Genomic DNA, 20,349 nt, shown 5'->3' with positions numbered 1-20,349 from the left:
CAGTAGCGAAGTCTGACGCTGCACCGGAGCCGCTTGATAGCGCCTCTCATTTTGTGCGCATAAGCTCACGCTACACTGTTAAAAAAAACCGTAAAATTACAGGGAGCGCCAACGGGACCAGAGCCGCTCGCGAGCCGTCGTTGCCGTTTCGCCGTAAACCCCTCCACCGCACCCGAACGAACAGACATAGCCGGCGCGCTGCGCAAGCGCAGTCAATGCAGCCCTTTTATTCGGAGAGGCTGAAGGTCACGTGAACTTCTTTCCCGCGCTTCCGTGGGACGCTGTCCGCGTGAAGGCACCCTTGGCGCATGCGCAGTGAGCGTGTCGAGGCAGATCCCGCGCAATTCGGCGACTTTGTGGACGTGTTTTTGGTTCGCCGCACTCAAACCTGGAGATTTCACGGTAAGTGCATTACATCCCCTTCCTTGAACTGTTTGATGAATACCTGTCGCACCACTGTTTTCTTAGATGAGTCGAGCAGTTGTCTGGATTCACTATTATGCATTGCTCGCCACAAGCGTGTGCAGACGATGTGCGCCTCGCGCTGGAGGTGCGTAGCGTTTAGGGTAACGGGGTCTTTGCCTTGTTGCTTTCGAGTGTTACTCTAGCATTATCACGAGACGTAGTGTGTCGGTGTTCTACGTTTTTCTTGCTCCCTTCTTAGTTAAATATTATTCGGCTACGTGAAACGCTCTTGGATTAGCGCTCCGCTGGAAAGGCAGAGGTCCCTGGTCCGGTTCGAGGACCATGCACGCCGATTTTTTCGGTAGCTGCTTGTTCGACATAACGTGCTGTTCAGGTGCAATTTGTTTCGAAACATGCAAAGCGACACAGTGCAATGAGGTTTCAAGTGCCCACAATAATATACTATATACGTTTGACCGAAGTGTAAAAAACTAGTGCCAAAATTCCTTTTTTTTTTTTGTTCGTTTGTGCCGAGCCGACATTTAGCTTCCGTGCACTCTCATATTGTTACGGTAGACTTGTGTGGATTTAGGAAACTTTAAATTGATCGATTCGACCTTCGTGTCTAACACTGCCAGTACTCAAATGCTTTGCAGTACGTCTTTAAGTCCGCGGTCTTTTTTTTTTTTTTTTTGAGTTCGTTGAGTTTAGTTTTCTCCATTCCTTGGTGCGCTACTGTGTAGCGACGGCGCCGGACTCTACGTAATGAGTCATGACTGAAACACATTTGCGAAAAGCGGCCAAATTGTATGAAGAAATCGCAAACGAAAATCAGACAGCAACTCCTATTGCCTTTTTTTTTTTTTTTTTTTTTTTTTTTTTTTTCGGCGGGGCAACCCGGAGGGGGACGGAGCGATGTCGCAACGTTACTTCGGGAGTTCCGTCCGTTCCGTCCCTCTCCGGGTTTTCTACGCTATGGCGCAGCCGCGGCAGCCGCCGAGGCTGGTTGAGTGTTTCCGCGGTTTTTGATCAGCTTTGTACGAAGACTGATTTTCGCCAATCTTTGTCGTGTTACGTGTATGTGGTGAACGGAGCATTGCGGAGACTGAGAATTATGTGGGCTGTTCGCTGTGTTGTGGCATTCGGGCAAAGCAAGATCGCGGTGAGTTTGCTCGTGTACAGTCGGCGGTACAAGTTTGCGGGGCGCGGGAGCGTCAGCCGAAATGACTGGTTGCGCCTTCTGCGGCGCGCGGCCGCTCTCAAGATTCACGCTTCGAGAATGTGCTTCCTTTCGTGCTCGAAGCCATGACTTTTTCGCTCGCTTCCGCCCGACGTGCACGAGATAACCGGGGACCGGCGCAAGGTGCCGCTGTGACAGCCCTCACGCCGCGCGTCTGCCTCAGCCACCGTGGTGGGTGACGAAACTCGCGCATGCTACAGATAACATTTCGCGGCACCTTGCGCCAGTCCCAGTTATATATCGTGCGTGTCGAACGGAAGCGAGCGAAAAAAGCATGACCGCGAACAAGAAAGGAAGCGCGTGCGCATAGCGTGAGTCTTGGAGCAGCAACGTGCGTGAGAAGGCGCAGCCAGTCTTTTCGGCAGGCGCTCCCGTGCCCCGCAAACTTTTGCTCCCGACTGTACGTCGGCCGATGCTCGTGTCGGTGCACATCTCAATCTCAACTAAACATCGAGCGCCGATTGTGGCTGACTCCATGCATGTAAGAACGAATTAATCTACCAGGAACTTCGTGAATAAGAACGAGGCAAGCGTGTGGCTGTAGAAGGATGTCGTGACCGGTGGCATACGTACACTGGTTTCCGCACGTTGCTTCTGTTTACTTTATCTGTTGTAATAGCAGTCTTTGTACCGGTGCGTGAAGGCCTCGGTTGCTTCGAAAACCAAAGCTGATACAGCCAGTCTCTTTTTATCCGATGATTCTGTCAAGTCCTAATCACGGCGTCATATATATATATATATATATATATATATATATATATATATATATATATATATATATATATATATATATATATATATATATATATATATTGAGTGCACGTTTGGTGTTGTTTGCATTAATTTTACTGCGGAGGACGTTGCCTTTTGCGCGGGATCAGTCTTCTCGTGTAACTTGTCTCCCAAATTTGCGTGCAACAATTTTTGCACCCTCCGATTTCCGTTCTATATTCGGTTTCTTTTCTTGTAAATGTGTTTCAGCCTTAACATTTTGCCGCGGCGCAGCTCTGTTCAGAGAAGAAACGGTCTCAGCACAGCAGGGTGCACGAAGCGCGTCGTGTGTTTAGAGAAAAAGAAAATGAAATTGGGCAAGAAATGATTTGGTAACTGCACCGTAATAAGTGGCTGCCAGCAGTGGAAAAAAAAAAAAAGAGAGATATGTTGCCTTATAGTTGGAGTTAAGTCATCTGCCTTATTGTAGTATTTGAGGTAGAAAGGAGAACAAACTAGATGCCTGGGCCGGCTTGCAAGAGACAGCGTCTCGGTTGAGACTGCTCAAAGAAAGCGCTGCCAAGGCTCGGGCGCGCGAGCATCTAGGACTCGGTTTAAGCTCTAGCACTAGCCTTGACAGCGCTTTCTTTGAGCAGTCTCAACCGAGACTCTGCTTCATGCAAGCCGGCCTACATATCTAGAAAACCAATTTTCTGCCCCAAAAGGTGGTAAAAAAAATGTGTCACATTACTGTGCAATTGCGGGGCGTTAGCGTGAAACATTTTCGCGGTAGACTGCAACACAAACAAAAAATGTGAAAGAGCAAGAAAAAAAAAAAAAAACAGTAAGTCCAGCGCGAAATGCTAGGGAAAGGAAGGTGGGAGTGGAGGAAGCAGATGGATAGCTGGCAAGGAGAGGAGGAATTTCCCTTGCCAGCGTTGTTTACTTACTCCTTTCCATGTTCCTTTCCCTTGCCCTTGGCAGCAGTTTAAATCAAATAGCGCTGCGTCGTCCTGGCTTTCATTGCACTGCTCAAGCTATGAATGACAAGGCGCTATACCATTCCAGCCGAGCTCTGTTCACCTGACCTCTCAAGCTAGATGCACAGAAGCGAAAACCTAGCCAACCTAGCCGAACGTTTCACATGACAATTACTGCGGCCATTCATATCACTGCCCAATGTTAGCATGCTAGACTGTAGCTCCTCATGGCTCGGGCAGCCTAAAAGAACACGGAAACATAGTTTTGTATGTTAAGACTGGACGACAAGACGACACGCACGCTGCAGGTGTAGACAGGCAGGTGCAGGTGTTCTATCTTTCTGGTGTAAATAGAAACATTGCCTTCAGATTAACACAGAACATTGAGGATGGCTGTTTTGTACTTCAGTTTAAACACAATGTTAGTTTTGAAACTTGATGAAAGCTCACGTTAAGTGCTTTATAATCCTTACTGTGTTAATTTCTAGATAGGTGTATGTTTATGCTGTGTGTCATTATCTTCACAAGCACAGTTGATTTAATGTTCACTGACTTCAGTTGTGGCAGGAATAAAAAAATTTGGGGTCAAGGATTAATATCTTTGGATTAGGACTTCGCCATGATTGCTTAGAATATTGGTAATGTTTCAGGTACCTTTATAAAAATGCAAAGATCATGTGTTTAAGTACAAAATCGTGGAGAGAAAAATGTTTTTTTGCAGATCTTGGGACTTAAAATAGACCTTCTATCCAAAAAAAGAAAGCCAAATTGTTCAGCTCTCATGTCGTCTTAGGATATTGTATTTCTCAGGGTCCCAACAAACATGTTCAATATTAAATCAACTTGAAATAAACCAAGCACTCCTTTTTGGTTATAGATGATACATCACTGCAAAAGATGCCAGAAAAAGTGTACATCATTGGACACATTCTTCAAGCACACATTATATCATGAAACATCATCAAGAGGTGTTCCATGCAGCGTTGTCGGCTGTGAGGCTGCATTCAAAAATTACAACTCATTGCGAAGCCACATCACAAGGTGTCATTCTCCGCTTGCACCTCGTAATGCAACTAACTTCCAATCCTGCCGGACATGCAGTGTTAGTTCCTGCAGTGAAGAGGTGAGCCCTGGAAAGGCTTTTATCGAGCACCTCAAAAAACATCTCACCGGCAACCCGCCAACTGTTGTAACTTGTCCAATTGATGCGTGTGATAGCCAGCTTAGGACATGGGGTTCACTCATGACCCATCTTTCCATATGCCATGGGAATGGAAAAAAAAAATCAGTGGTGACAGAGCCAGTAGAGCAGGATGAAATAGTGACGTCATGCTGTAGCAAGGATGACAATGGTCTGGAGAACATTAGGGAAAAACCAGACGTTGAGAGTGAAGTGCCTTCAGTCATTGATGATGTGGATCCCACTCACTTGGATCAAGACTCTTTCCTTTTTAAAAAGGCAGAATATGTTCAGTTCTTTGCAAGAGTCACTCACTCCTAAAACAAACATACACTATTATGCTCATAAAAAGGTGCTTTGAACGACGAATACGATTGCTACTTTCACCATACAGTGGTCCTTGCAGATTTCTTTCCCTCAATATTTTGCTTTTCCCAAAAAGGTATTTTGATTACAAAGATTTTGGATATGAGGAGTCAGTGATAACATGAATTTTTTAAGGCTTACAGGTGTCTGTCTGGACGGAACATTGAGCCTGCCCCAAGATGTCCTCCTCCTCGTGACATTCCTATGTTCAAGCCCCAAAAATGATGCTGTGCTCGAGTGGAGCCTCAAAATCAACAAGGCCGAGGCAGAGTTCAAAGATCAAAACGCAGCAGCTGTCTGCCTCCTCCCATTGCTTGCATCCTACTTTCAAGAAAACCTCGGAGAGCTCTTCCAGTTACATCAGGTAGGAGCATTCATAATAGCCAGGTTATTTGTTTCCAAAGACACATCCTCATGACCTTGTTGAAAATAACTTCCTGGAAGTCTCACACAGGCAGTCAGCATTCCACTGAGAAACTATGCATCTGGAAATACTAAACTTTTCTTCATTTTTTGAAATTTTCAGCTATATCAGTCTTCCTGTATACCGTAACATACCGGTCATGCACCTATGTCCGAATAGGCGCCTACCTAGTGATTTTTAACCATTGGAGCAATGCCTTGTACTCTTTCTGCAGTTTCGCTTTCTGAGCGACCATCCCCCCACTTTTTCAGAATTGTGTGCAAAATCTTTGTGAACGCTTTCTTGGTATCTGACGACAATGCTGATAATGAGCACGTAAAAAGTGAAATTACTATTGCTCTACGAGGAGCCAAACCTTCCTTAATCTTTTCCTGGCTGAGGTGGCTCAACTTATTATACTTCACATTAGAGTGCAATGGGAAGATATGCAACTCTAGGCTGGGTCATCTTATAGTATGTTCTACATAAATATTTCACTAAACCAAAGGGGGAGCGGCGGTGGGCACCCACTCTTGTACCACTTGCTTCTAATGAGTTCACATGATGTTTTGCATTTTTGGGATCGAGTGTTAGAGTTAACACAAAAATTATGCTAGAGAATTAACTAGTGACAAACGTTTGTACTTCCACTTCGACTCCTAAGTTAGGATCATTTGTTTTTAATATTAGCAGCTTCCTTGTCCCGCAGGTGTAACAATGAGGCTTTGTGACAGATATCAGCAGATACATTGCTGCTTATTTAACGTTGTTTTTTAGTTGTTATTGAGCGTTAGGACAACAAATGTTTGTAGTTAAAAATGTCCTTATTAGTGAGAAAATAACAGGAACCGCATCCTTTGATCTCAGCAAACGCTATCTCCTGTAGGTGGGATGAAGGGTTAAAGGAAATAAGGGTGAGATGAAAATAAAGTGGGTGAGACGAACCTCTTTCACATAAGTGAGGGGTGAATGGAGAATAGCCTTTTGGTATTCCCGAATACCCGTGGGATTAACAGACTCTTTCAAGGTTTGGGGTTCTTGCATGTGTGGGCAGTACCAGGAGTGCGCTTCTGTGACTGTGACCTCGCAGTGGGCGCATAGGCTCTTGTCTTTTTCCTGTGTATGGCGGCTTATGCACCATGTTCTTGTGGGTGTTACATTTTGCTGTTTCCTTGGAAACCATAGTGGTGTGGGTCCGTTGTCTTTTCAGGCGAACCTCTTCCCACCTGGTATAATTACCATCTGGGAGTGGGTCTAAGTCTTCTTTGAGTAGAGCCATGAGGTGTTTTCAGTGGGCCTGTTGTTTGGCTTCCTGGGAGAATAGGGGATCCTTTGTGTCTTTTTCAATGAAGGCGGCGCTGTTGTCACCAAGGATAGTAAGGATAAGGGAAGACAGGAACTCGCATGCGGCGGCAGACACTGTTTTATTTACTTGGGAATGGTTTGGTGTACCAGGAAGCAGTGGATTTAAAGTTGTCGGCCTTCCTGCCAGAGTCCTTTGAATGTGCCCCACACTCGTTGTGTGTTATCTCGGAGCTTGCACCTCAGTTGTTTACGGAGCTTCTGGGTGTATTTTTTATCTTCACCGTGCTTGCATTGAAATTGGCTTGGAGTTTTCAGTCCTTATTTCTCCTGTAACATTGTTGGGCTTGCAGTCTGATAGCACACAAGTTGAGGAGATGAAGGTCGGGGTCTGGGTCGTCTTGTTTGGCTTGGTACTTCTGAGTGGATGTGGCTTTCATTATTCGCTCACCTAGACACTTTTTCAGGTGCTAGGTTAATGAAGCTGATCTGTCATTTAGTGTTGGGGTGTCTTTCTGTCATTAATTCTATTTCGACGGGTAGGTGCTTGCTTCCCAAGGCGTCGGAGCAGTTCGCACTCGGGCTTGGATGTTGTGTATGGCCCATGTCAAGTCTTGTGGTGTCGTTCTCAGTGCGACGTTTGCCAATGCGAATGGCAGTCTGTTTTTCTTTGAGAATTCATAGATTGGCCTGCTTGGCGGGTGTGAAGACATTGCACTCTCTGTCATTGTCTCGCTTGTATCCCCATATTCGTGCATCTGCGGTAAAGTCGCCGGCCACGATAAGTTCTTCGGGCATCATTCTTTGCGATCCGCCTTACGTCGTCTTGCTTGTGTCCCACAGTTCTACATTCTGTGGAAATAAATATAGACCCATAGATGTATGGTACCTTCACTAGCATTTCGTGCATTTCTCAATTAACCACACGTTTTCTGACTTTTCTTAGGTGATAACAGAAATCACAGAGGAGTTTCGTAACAGTCTGCCTGCTTCTCCTGTAATTGTTGCACTGGGTGAGCTTCATGTGTCTTTTCCTTGCATGCTTTGTATTTTTGAAGGTGCTTTCTTTTTTAATTTGTGTTGAATTTTGGAACAACAACCTAGACCGTTTTATCGTGGGTAGTGCCATTTTCAGAGTGAGAGAGAGAAGAGGGGTCAGTGCAGATGACTCCTAGTGACTCAATTGTAGTGGGATACTGTAGTGATGTAACCAGAGTGCTAGAATACTGCAGTGGTGTAACCAAAGGGTGGTGTGCCGATTTTGACCAGAGCTAGATAGACGACCACATTGTTTGGTTTCGGCAGCCTTATCAAGCACCAATGTAAAGCACATGTCCTGGTATTATACCATACTTTGACAATCAATGTTTGATTGATCCAGCAAGAAAAAGAGAAGTTTTTATTTTGGTTTGTGAGTGAAGGTGCCACAAAACGGCATACAGCCCAAACAGCAGGTGCCTGTGAGGCATTTGATTGTTTGGGCCTGCATTCTGTGTCTTGTCCAACCCAAACAGCCAAATTTTCCGCTCGTAGAATGTGTGGTCGCATGCGGTCTCCGGTCATTTAATTTCTAGCTAAAGCAATTTAAACGAAACCGACGACTGGCATTGCACGTTGGCATCAGACTTCCATGCTACTGATTCTGTTCACAAACTCAACAAAAAGTGTTTGATTCTACATGCTCATATACAAATTTTTTGTTTTGTTCAAACCTTCAGGAGCACTTTGCATAACTTAATGTCATTACTGGGTATGGTAGCTCAACACTATTTAGTGCGACCCTTATTTGGCTTGGCATATAAGGTGTGCCTTATCTGTGATTGTGATGCATCTCAGTCTCAGATCTCAGATATGCGTCACAATCCTATATCGGTGTGCCTACCTATTCAGTGTCCCTGCTGGTAATACCTCTATAGAAGTTTCCAGATGCGAATATGACAATGGTATTTTTTTCTTCATTTAATGCGTGAGCGTTAAAAGCCCTATTAGAGAAAAAGCCGGCGTAGTGGTGTCGGTCGCATGACTTTTCTGGTCACTTGACTAGATAGGTCGATACATCTGATACTAACACATTTTCTCCGCATTAATTACATTAATCGCTTGTTTCTTTCCTAGGCCGCTCACTTTTCGAATGCAGCTGCCAGCTGTTTGTGGACCATGAGGTGATGGTGGAAGATGTGGGCTTTCTGCAAGCTGTGGAGCTCCTTTTCGCCCTTTATTATTGTTTAAACATCCAGTATGCCAAAGGTGCGGGAACCACACTTGAGTTCATTCAGAGGTATGGTTTATTTCCTTCATAATTTTGAGCCTCATGAGAGGCAATAAAGAGCAACTCTGCTGAATTTTGGCTGAGAAAACGATTAGTTCTCTTTATAATCATCTAGGAAGGCTACAACTGAAATCTTTCTGTATATAAAATTGGACCCTCAAAGTTTGACAAGCGCTAATCTGCTAATTTTAGCGAGCGATGTGCAGGCTAGCCAACTTTGGCACTTCCTTCAGATGTGACATCATGTTGATGTCTGTTGTATACACCGGCTTTTTTCTCTTTCAACGCCATCACATGTCCAGTCAGTTCAGACAACACTACCTAGAGGTGACCCAGTGAGTGGGGTAAATCACGGAATCATGCATCTGCCATGGACATGAGTGTGCATGCAACTGACGTCGCTGCTTGCCCTTTGCAGAAGTTTCGGTTTCAATTTGCGACTTGAGTTATAAATAGCAAAGTTGCACAAACAATATTCTACTTTTCGTGAAACAATGTAGAGTTGTTCGTGAGTGCTTTTCAAAGTAAGGTCATCCACTATCTTGAAATTTTCTAAATTGAGTAGAGTTGCCCTTTAATTTGTCACTGGCTACCCACATTTCCAAGCTCAATTTCAGAGTCCATTATTAAACCGCAATAGGGTGTTGTATTCTTGGACCACAGAATGAATAAAACGTGCTCAGGACGAAGGAGACGACAAACATTTCTTTCAACTAAGAACAACAGGAATGAACTTAAGAGCACTCCGTGCATTTCAGACTGCCAAGAAAATGGAGAGAAAGGGAGGCAGGAAGATAAAAAGGAAAGTGTAAAGTTAGAATTGTAACTCATGCTGTTACTTCACTCTTTTTCTTATTTCCTTCCTTACAATTTTTGACACTTACCTTTCTCTCTTTCTGCCTCCCTTTCTCTCAGTTTCCTTGGCGGTCTGAATTGAAGGAAGTGCTTTTAAGCTCATTCATGTTGTTAATTAAAAGAAATGTTTGTCGTCCTTCGTCCGGGTATGTTTTGTTCTTTCTGTGGTCTGTGAATTTTACCAACACACTCTTCAGTTACTTTAAAGGTTGTTATATCTTGCATAATAATTCGATTTAAAAATTTCACCTAATGTTACAATGTGACTATGTTTGATCCTATCCCAGAAATCACAAATAAATATGTCAATATATCTACTATTCCTATTGTTTTATCTTTACTGAATGTGTCATTTACTTATAATTCTATTTGGCATTCAGTTAGAAGGCAGAGTCATAAGCAGTATACATCATTAAATTATTTTTGGCTGGAAACAAATTGGAGCCTCAAAATATGTTTAATATACTCAGCTAATTATTTATTTAAGAGTTTCTTTACTGCACCACACTATTCTGTATCACTCTAAAAGTGTCTAGAAGTGATATGTGCAGATGATCTCTAATTCATCTAATTCATAACTAAATTTGACTGATATACAACCTTTTCACAACTTTTTGAAGCTTTATTTCTGCATGTTTTAGTAGCATGTGGTTCATGTTTGATTTTGTACCTGAATACCTTTTTCTCGTCTTTATACATGTTTATCAATCGTATGTTCTTTCGACAGTGGCTGGCCAAAATGTGGCTTCCAAAAAAAAGAGAATGATTCTCTTACAACATTCCTTTTGCCATGTCTGGTGCTTTTAAGCAATCATTAACAGCTAGTTGAGTATTTTAGGTCATTCAACTGTCTGCAATACTAATTATGCAAATGAGTGCTTGCTTAATTACGAGTAGAAATGCAGAGGAGGAATTGCTTTGTGACTGTGTAGGACAACAGACAAATTTTAATGCTGTATTGTAATAAAAGAAATAAGCACGAAGCAGGGATGGGCAAAATACATGCAAATATGTATCGAAATACAAATACAAAATGCTTCGTCAAAAATGTATTTAATTACAAATCTAATTACTTTTGCAAAAAAGTATTTAAGTACAAGATACAAATACAGACAGAAAAGTAGTTGGTCTCTTCCAAATACTTTTCCAAATACATTCCTTAAAATTTGCGTCAGCGACTTCAGGGCACCTGCAACAGGTTTCTGGGTATCTCATTTTAATTTTGCATCGCACACTCGGGAGTTAGTGCTCGAGGCTCTAGTAACGTAATACAAATATAATCACAAAAAAAAAAATGTAATCAGCTTGGACGTAATAGGTGAAAAAAGTACAGAGCTTCAAGCAGTTTTTTTTTTTTTTTTTTGTTGATTACATTTTGGTATAGACAATCAAAGGACCGAGACGACCAAGACGCGCAGCACTAGCTACAGATTTTTTTATTGTTGCAACTCGCACCAGTTACAAACATCTGGATGACCTGCACATTTAGAATGTTCGAGGCAAAAGTATGGATGGAAATCAGGCTGGAAAGCATCACAAGTTGTCACTGTCACTTATTTAGCCAGTCTGCCTGTGAACGTCGATTTCGTCACTATTCTTTCCCTGGACTAGCATCGTAATTACAAAGTCACAAAACGCTTGTGCTTGATTGAGAGACACTGCATTCGGTGCAGAACGTAGTTTTCTTCCTGCTCTGGACAGTGACAATAAATTTGAGGGATGTATTTTCGCCCGCAAAATTGTATTTAATTACAATTGTATTTGAAATACACACATTTTAGTATTTAAATACACACATCAAATACATTACAGAATTTTTAATTAAATACAAATGCAAAATACACAAAGTATTTGAAATACGTAGTTCAAATACTTGTATTTGAAATACTGCCCTTCCCTGGCGCGAAGTATGTACTTGTTCTTCTGTTTATGTCGCTGCTATAAAATTTACTTTTGTTTGCTTCCAAAGCTTCTCCCAAATGACTCAAATCAATTACATCGCTGTCTGTTCAATATCTTTTTAAATCAACATGTTTTTAGTGTTTTGTAGGTCTAAAAGTTACATATATGAATCCTACCCCTTAAGATGTGCCACATGGGGCTTATAACTTCTGAAATATTCCGAGTTCTGTATCCCCATCGCATCTGAGTGAGGGAAGCCTTGAGTGCCAGATTTTCTCCTCTGTCAGAAAAATGACACATTATTACAATATTTTTTTGTTGTTCCCTCATTGTTTTATTTTCCTCAAAATCTAGGCATGAATTTGTACCTTGACATATTTTCTTTAAGTGCACAGTCTGCTGGCCTAAATGTAGGTTTTGCTCAGCTTGTTATGGCTTAATTGTTATTTCAGGAACCTTCAACACACTTATACATTTGAACTGTGCACCTATGTGACTTGGGTGGCAAAGCTTAGGGCTTTCGACATTAGTTGTGCATGTAAAATATCAGCAAGTACTGATCCCAAATCCTTCACTGCAATTTTTTTTTTCACTTGTCTGGTTCCTGACCAAATACTTATGGGCCAATCTGCTATTTGTTTCAGATACCAGGTTGGTATCAAACAACATGATGGGTCACGGCAGGAGGCCGGGAGGTCGAAAGGAGCTCGGGCAAGAGCAATCAAAGCCGCCACAGATCTTGCTGCTTTTGAGAAAAAATGGAACAGTGAGTACATATTTGATTTGGCATGTGTACGATGTGGTATCAAAAGGTTTCCAGTCTTGTCTTGTATTAAAAAGAAAAGCAAATGGCGGCACAACACTGCATTCACAGGGGTCGAGGGCAGCAACCTTGATCTGTCATGGTGCTGAGTGGCTCAATGTGGCAATGCACAGGCGAGTTGGTGCATGATTATAACTGGTAGCCGCATGCAAAAACACACGGACAAAGGGACGAATGCACAGGACTTCGGTGTTTCCTTTTCATTAAACATTTAGTTGAAGTTCAGCGCTCGCCCTGTGCATTTCCTCCCTTTGTCCTTGTGTTTTTGCGCGCTGCTACCAGAGGCTTAGAGCATCGCTCTGTGAGCTTGGGAGCCCCTGCTGTACAGGTTTTTGTGACTTCATGTGCGTGCGCCTCTGCAATTTGTGCAAGTGGTTGTGGTCCTCCCGTAGCCTTTTCAATCATCTGAATATGAATTTGTTTTATTTTCAGCTCATCTGATGATCGATCGGATGCCGTGAAGGTTTCTTTATAATTATGTTCTTTTACGGTTTACAATATAGTTCTTCAATTTCAAAACTGCCTCCGTTTTGTCTTGTCCCTTTTTTCAGACACACTACACTTGTTTATAAGGATTTGTCGTTATATTACGGAACTGTACTGCGCTAACTCATGATGCCAGACGTTATCTGTAACCCTCCGTAATACCACCAAGGCCGTAGCTGAGAGTTCACATTATTGTTACCGTACAGCGAGCACACAGCGATAGAAGTGCAGTACGCAAGTACGGGATTAAAGCTGCAAACTAAACTTGAGGTATGCAAGCCGTCAAGCGTTCCGACGGTATTGAAGGCGTAAGGGAAGGGTACGGTAACTGAACTGTTACCGTTACAATACGGCAATGGAAGTGCAGTATGAAAATACGGGACTGAAACCGTACCCTTCCCTTACGCCTTCAATACCGTCTGAACACTCGACGGCTTGGATACCTGGAGCTAAGTTTGCGGCTTTAGTCCTGTACTTGCGTACTGCACTTCTATTGCCGTATGTCTGCTGTACAGAAATGATAATGTAAACTGTCAGCTACGGCTTTGGTGGTATTACGGAGGGTTACAGATAATGTCTGGCATCATGAGTTAGCGCAGTACGGTTCTGTAATATAACGGCACTTTTTTTAACAGTGTACATATATCCTGGCATATAGCCCAGCTAAGCCACAGCGATTTTTTTATTGGACACGAGAATCAGAGCATACAATACTATGTCAGTTTAAAACAAAGCAGACACCTCAAGCTCTTCTGGACCAGCTTAAAACATTTTTTTTTCTCTCCGTATTTTGGATCGCGTCAAACAAATGAGCCAGTCGAGCGTAGTGTCCGCAGTCCCACTGTACACAGACTGACAATGAGTGACAATATCAATAAGTGTAAATGTACTACCTTGATTTGGCGGTGAACGTGTGGAAATTCAATTTGTGTTTTTACTATGATATATAAGTCTAGCGCAATTGAGATTTGAAGCGGTATGTACAGTGGACGTCCAAATTTATCTACATATTATTTACGGCTTCTCTTCATTATGGTGGTTTAACTACACAATGCAAGTCAAGCAAAATAATTCCCATACACAAATCTCATGATCGCAATAGCCCAGCCAATTACAGACCAGTTTTGTTGACTAGTACTTGTTGTAAACTTATTGAACACATAATCTTCAAACATATAATAGGTTATTTTCAAATGAATAATATTCTAATCGCATTTCAACGTTGTTTTAGGAAATCCCTATCAACATTCACATAGCTAACAGAGGTAGTGCATTCTTTAGCCAGCTCGATAAATAATAAGCGACAAACCTATGTAATTTTCCTGGATTTTTCAGGCTTTTGGTCGCATCCCACATCCCGAACTATGTGGGAGCCGAGGGTGACCGACGAGTAACAGGGCACGTGACAGGCGGTCGTCGGAGAAGTCACGAGCTGGCGCGAGACAGTGCGAGCTGAGCGAGGCTGGAGCTGGTCAGGAACGTCGGAGCCGGGCTGCCTGCTCTGGTCTATGGCGTGGCGAACCCCAGAGCGGTTCACCAGCGAGGTCTGGAGCAAGACCGGTGGAAACGGCGAGCCCTGGCCATATGGCCTTGGCTATGACGATCCGGGGGTGGTTCCGCGGCGAGACTCGGGCATTGATAGCCCGGGACATCCAGCCTACGCAGCGCTGGCGTGGGAAAAGCGACCCGCAGGCCTGGACACGGACTCCAATTGTGAGCTCTGATCGACGGGTGACAACAAGGGTCGGCGTGCCTGGACTTCCGGCTCTCAACGACGGGCAACCGGGAGGTACAGTAAACCCATTCGCTGTCTTTTCGTTGTGTTATGTCACTCCCCGGGTGATGGGCGGAACGCATACCGATAGGGCGGCGATTATTAGTAGAGGGATCTCCGTAAACAACCCCACAACTACTGCTCAAGTTCTCTTCAATTTTCAAAAACAAACAAATATAAGTGGTTTGATGCATACTTATCTAAGCGGTCCCAATGTCAACATCCTCGAAAGTGTTCAGAGGAAAGCGAAAAGATTTGTTCACCACAAGTATGGTCGCCTTGACTCCCCTACAGAATTGCTGAAAATATCAAGCCTAGTGACTATTGCTGATCGCGCAAAATTAAGAAGACTCAAATTTGTGTGTCTCCTTTTAAACGATGCCTTTAAATAGGCAAAAACAAGTACGTGAATTTTCCCCAGGCCAGAACAACAAGGCATACCCTACTGAAAAAAAAAAAAAAAACATTTGAAATTTGAACTAATCGACCCGTTTGAATCAAACCTGTCGATCCGTTCGAATCAAACGTGATTATGGGATACGGGTACCCGTTTGAAACGCTATCCGTTCGAAACGGTACCCATTTGATACGGATGCCCGTTTGATGCAGGCGCCCGCTTGATACAGGTGCCCGTTTGATACGGGTGCCCGTTCGACCTGGCACGTGACCACACGTTTGAACGTGCATCCGGATTCGCTAGACCTAAATGGGTATGGTCTGGGAGGTTGATTATTTTAAACTGATTTAAGACGTCCCGAAACTCATAAACGTATTTATAACATGGAGAAAACACGTAGAACAAATGCGCTCGCGTAGGTGCTTGCAAATGGACAGAAAAACAGACACAAAAAATTGTTTTCAATTCTCCTCAAAGTTTATTATCTCTCCTGACGACAAGTACAAACGTGCAAGCGATTTGTGAAATGTGCGAGGCACTTTAAGCTTTTACACAACTGAGAAAATTGCAAAGCAAACAAGAATCGAGGTAATTCTAGACTATACAGCTGGACTTTCGGGGAAATTATTCTCCCGGCTGCCGCGTGAATAGGCGCTGCATAACTCTACGGATAACCTGGAAGAGTACGCGTACAAAAGCGGTCAATCGTTGCCAACACGTATTTTGCAGTGCACTTACCATAATAATAGCGGACTTGAAATATGTAATCCGTGATATTTGTCGTCACGGTCAAAGCAGGACAACCACACAAACACTAGAACGTGAAGGAAGGCTCCTTGAAGTTTCAACACGATGCGGCGCACAAGCTGTCATTTGCCGAACCCAGCCAAACCGCAAGAATTCCTGACTTCTTTGAAGAATCGCTTGTTGCCGATATACGCGTAGGACTTTTCGAACGTTTGGTGCACATCCCATACGTTGTCCAGAGACATTCTTATAAGACCGCAGGGAAAGGCGGCAGATCGAAGCAGGCAGGACAAACGAAGTTGCAACGGAAAACAAGCAGACAAAGAAACAAGCGACTGTCATCGCGCGCGCAGCCGGATCCTGGCTATGCTTATCAGCAGGGTTGCCAGGTAGTTTCTAGCTCAAACCGCCAAATGCCAGACGGTGTAGCCCAAAAGTAGCCAAACGCAAGATATTTATGTAGCCCAAAAGTAGCCATATTCTGCAGAGCCCAAATTATTGTGCGCTGCAACGTCTGCACATCTGGGGTTTAGGAGCAGCTTGCAAGAGCTGACACACGCGTTTTTAGTTACATAGTTATGAAGCACTCGCTCGTGCCCTGCTTACTCGCCTCATACATGATTTCTGTGTTAAAACGGGCAAAAACTTCTTCAGTAGGGTTGATGTGCTTACAGCACTCGTTCTTCCCAAGGAAAGCAAACTTTACATATAGGACGTTTTGAAGAGTTGGAAGGGACATCCTATTCCTTAGATGTGACCAGATGTGACTTTGTGAGGGACACATGACTGAATACAGACCGCGGCATTCGACGCTGCTCATGTCAAATGCCACGGTGGCATTCGACATGGGCAGTGTCGGGAGCGCGATGACAAGCTCGGATAACAACGGAAACACGGCTGCTCCTGCGCATCGATCTTGGCCTTGTTCGGAATGTTCATTGTCCCAAATCTGTTCTTTTTTGCTATGGCTCATTGTGCTTTGAGAAACTTCCACGTTTCGCAGAAAAGCCTCCTTTGTTATATCCGGTACAGCACGCGTTATCAGGCGACATCAAATTCTGCAGGAAGTTTTGAGTTGCATTTAGTATCATTTTTCCTCGGATGAGGTGCCTCCTCTAGGAGGATGCTGGGAAACTCGATTAAATAAGAGACGCCAGTAGGAAGCAGAAAGAACTTGGGAGCATAAAATAAGCCACAATTATTACAAAAGCGATGTCGTGGAAGCTAAATCTAGGTCACGGTAGCTCACGCCCACGAATCTTCACGCAGCGTGGACTGTCGCTTTGTGTCCATGCTGAAGTTTCTTTTGTACATCTACTCTAAACCAAGCCCAAAAAAAAAGAAAAAAAGTGCCGCATTAGGATTTGAAGTAGCCCAAAAATAGCCACATAGCCAACCACCCAATTTCGACGCCAAATGCATTACAAAGTAGCCCAATTTGGCTATTAATAGCCCAACCTGGCAACCCTGCTTATCAGCGTGGAGCGTGCCCTACCCTCTCTCTGGTCACGTGACAGAGCCGACCAGAGGGGAGGAAGGGGGCGACGGCGAGGTCAAGGAGCAAGACACCGGGACACACCACCCCCCTCCCTCGCCAACCCTATTTTCATGCATTCTATAAACAAAACAAAAAAAAAAACAAAAAAACAACAACAACAACTTGCGGTTTGCTTTTCGTGGCAATGCAGTCAATGCTAGGGGAGAGGGTGCACGGACCGCTGTACACGCGCTTTCCTTCTCTCTTGGAGTTACCACTGCACGTCGCGTTTGCAGCCTTGGAAAGCAGACGAAACGCGCGCATTTCAGCACGCACGCTGGAAATGGCGTCGGCCATGAGCTCGGCTTGCGCCCGAGCCAAAAAAGCACCCAGCACGAGCTCGTGATTTGACTGCTGCAACGGCGGGCGTGCTCTCGCAATGCCCGATGCTCTTGCAGGCACGTGTTCGCGCTACCTTCGCTGCGTCTTGAAATGAAGTGAAACGGACTCTGGAAGTACATTCTTTCATGCGGTCGCGTCTTTTGCGAGAGAGATTCGAGCTGAATAAGAAAATTCAAGCCAAAAAGATGGACAAAGTTTTAAAGTTCTGAAAAAAATATCGGCTCACCAACGTCGCGCGTTTACGTAAAGAAAGAAAAAGAAATGTGTTAGTTTTAGTTGCAGTATAAACGCACATCAGCGCACTTAAAATATAAATACACGCGCACGATCTGAAACCAAGTAACCGGCGCTCCCAGCCTTCCGGAAACATTGGCTGCCACGGCTCAAACAGCTAGGCGTGGCCAGGCCGCCAATCTGAACGTTCAATATCAAACGGGCTCCCGAGAGCCGTTTGATTCAACCGGTACAGTTTCACGGTCACCGGTCACCCGCTTGTGCAACATGTTCACCGGTTTGAGCAAACGTGCGACAACTTTGCCCAAACGAGTCGCCCATTTGCCCCTACGAGTGACCCGTTTGCCAAAGAGTGACCTGTTTGCCCAAATAGGTGACCGTTATGGCTCATACGGCGGACCCCTTTGAGCCATACGGGCGAACGCTTTGGCAAACTGGTGACCGGTATGGATAAACTGTTACCGGTATAGACCCGTTTATTTTCATACTGGCTCCAAATGGTTTTTTTTCAGTAGGGTAAACACTGCAATACATTAACCAAACTCTTTCAATAATAATACTTTTAGATACTCTTTTTTTCCTACAGCTGTTAGAGACTGGAACAGCCTCGATCCGCTATTTTTAACTACACAAATGTGGATGCGTTCATTCAAGCTCTTGAACAAGACCTTATTAGTAAATTTATGTTATTTATTTCTGTTATGTGCAGTTTTGTTGTTTCAATATGAAAGAAAGTGACGATTTCTAAAAATTACTCTTTCTCGCACGCCTCAAAACTTGTGTGTTTTTTATTTTTACCATACCTGCTATAATCCCCTATTGGAGATTGACAGAATTTTGAAAATAAATTAATAAATATGTACAAATCAATAGTGAGAGGTCCGCTCATTTTCCGGTCACTTCAGGCATACGCCAGGGATCGGTGCATCGGCCACTTATATTTCTTTTCTTTTTTTACGATATTTTCAGAGAATTCCTGGTTCCAATTAAACTTTTTGTAGATGATTTCGTCATTCACTCGGAGATAGCAACCCAAATGGATCAATTAAATCTTAACAGTGTACTGCAGGAGATATAGGGATGGACAAGCAGATGGCAGACGGAAATAAATTAGGAACAAAATGTGGCGATGTCAATAACCTAGAAAACATATCCTATAAAATTTAACTACCATGTGAATGTAAAAATATATAATATTTAAAAAGCGCGACAAGACACGGACAAAAAAAAAAGATTGAAAGACACACCGCTAACTTCCAAATGAACTAAATTTTCGTGGTCACATCTTATATATTACCGGTGTCAACAAAAATAGCAAAAAAAAAAAAAAGAAACTCAGATACACGCCGTTAAAATGCTAAAATATTGTTACGTCCCTCATCGGCACCAACACAAACTGCGCTTTTTCGTCGAGTAACCGTAGTTCCTCATCTGACAATGACCAAAAGGGAGTGCTGACACACTGCAGCGCCAATCTACCAATTTCTCTGGCCTCGAGTATCTCCCGTGTAATCTTATCTGTTTTTTTTTTTTGGTTTTTTTTTGTTTGTTTTTTTAAGGCGAAGCTGTATATGGCTAGGGTTCCATGCATTCTGGTATCCGTGTGCAAAAACAAAATTGCATCTGAAAGCCCTTTATTGCATGGAAATGCATATACGTACCGACAGCTCGATATGCATTTTGATGAGGAAAGACGTCGAAAGGTGTGATAACGGAGATACTTCCGAGAACAATCCCAAGCAGCACGTTATGAATGGGCCATCGCTGGCAAGTGTGCTATGGCCAACCAGATTTTCGATGGCCCAAGCTTGGCCAAAGTGCTCGGCAATAGAAGTGTTTTCGTCCTCGTCTGGTGACTTGCCATTCACTTTATGCCAGTCGCTGGCCATTCACTTTAGGCCAGTGACTGGCCATTCACTTTAGGCCAGTGACTGACCATTCACCTTTGTCCAGTGGCTGACCATTCACTTTAGGCCAGAGACTGGCCATTCACCTTTGGCCAGTGACTGGCCATTCACATTTGGCCAGTGACTAGCCATTCACTTTAGGCCAGTGACTTGCCATTCACCTTTGACCAGTCACTTTCGGCCAGTCACTGACCATTCATGTTTGGCCAGCCACTGGCCATTGACTTCCGGCCAGTCACTGGCCGAAAGTGGCTGTAGTTATACGCTTAATACATAATTTATCACAGACTGCCAGAAAATTTGGGTGTTCCTCCGAAGACTGTCAAGAGTTTCGGGAGGTCAAGTTTGAGAACTCAACCCCAGAAACTCTTACATAGTAATGACACGCGAAGCTGCTGCAAAGCTGCTCAATACTTATTGGACTTTTTCAGTACTAAGTCTTACGACGCTGGTTGCGACCACCATTCCAGTCGTCGTGGGTTCAGGGAT

The 20,349-nt window shown here is 43.7% G+C and overlaps 1 protein-coding gene across 1 annotated transcript; it reads left to right on the top strand.

Annotated features, from left to right (window-relative positions):
- Positions 1–294: 294 nt before the first annotated feature.
- On the top strand, positions 295–12,877 carry LOC115308237. The gene is made up of 6 exons (XM_042287974.1): positions 295–402; positions 5,026–5,246; positions 7,534–7,600; positions 8,703–8,865; positions 12,258–12,405; positions 12,869–12,877. Exons 1-6 carry the CDS (start codon positions 309–311, stop codon positions 12,875–12,877), a joined length of 702 nt encoding a protein of 233 aa, XP_042143908.1. The 5' UTR covers positions 295–308.
- Positions 12,878–20,349: the final 7,472 nt, after the last annotated feature.

This window comes from Ixodes scapularis, unplaced genomic scaffold (genome assembly GCF_016920785.2).
Source record: "Ixodes scapularis isolate PalLabHiFi unplaced genomic scaffold, ASM1692078v2 ptg000729l_1__unscaffolded, whole genome shotgun sequence".
NCBI classification, from domain to species: domain Eukaryota; kingdom Metazoa; phylum Arthropoda; class Arachnida; order Ixodida; family Ixodidae; genus Ixodes; species Ixodes scapularis.
The sequence above is the reverse complement of the archived record's forward strand: the minus strand, read 5'-3'. Positions and strand labels throughout refer to the sequence as shown.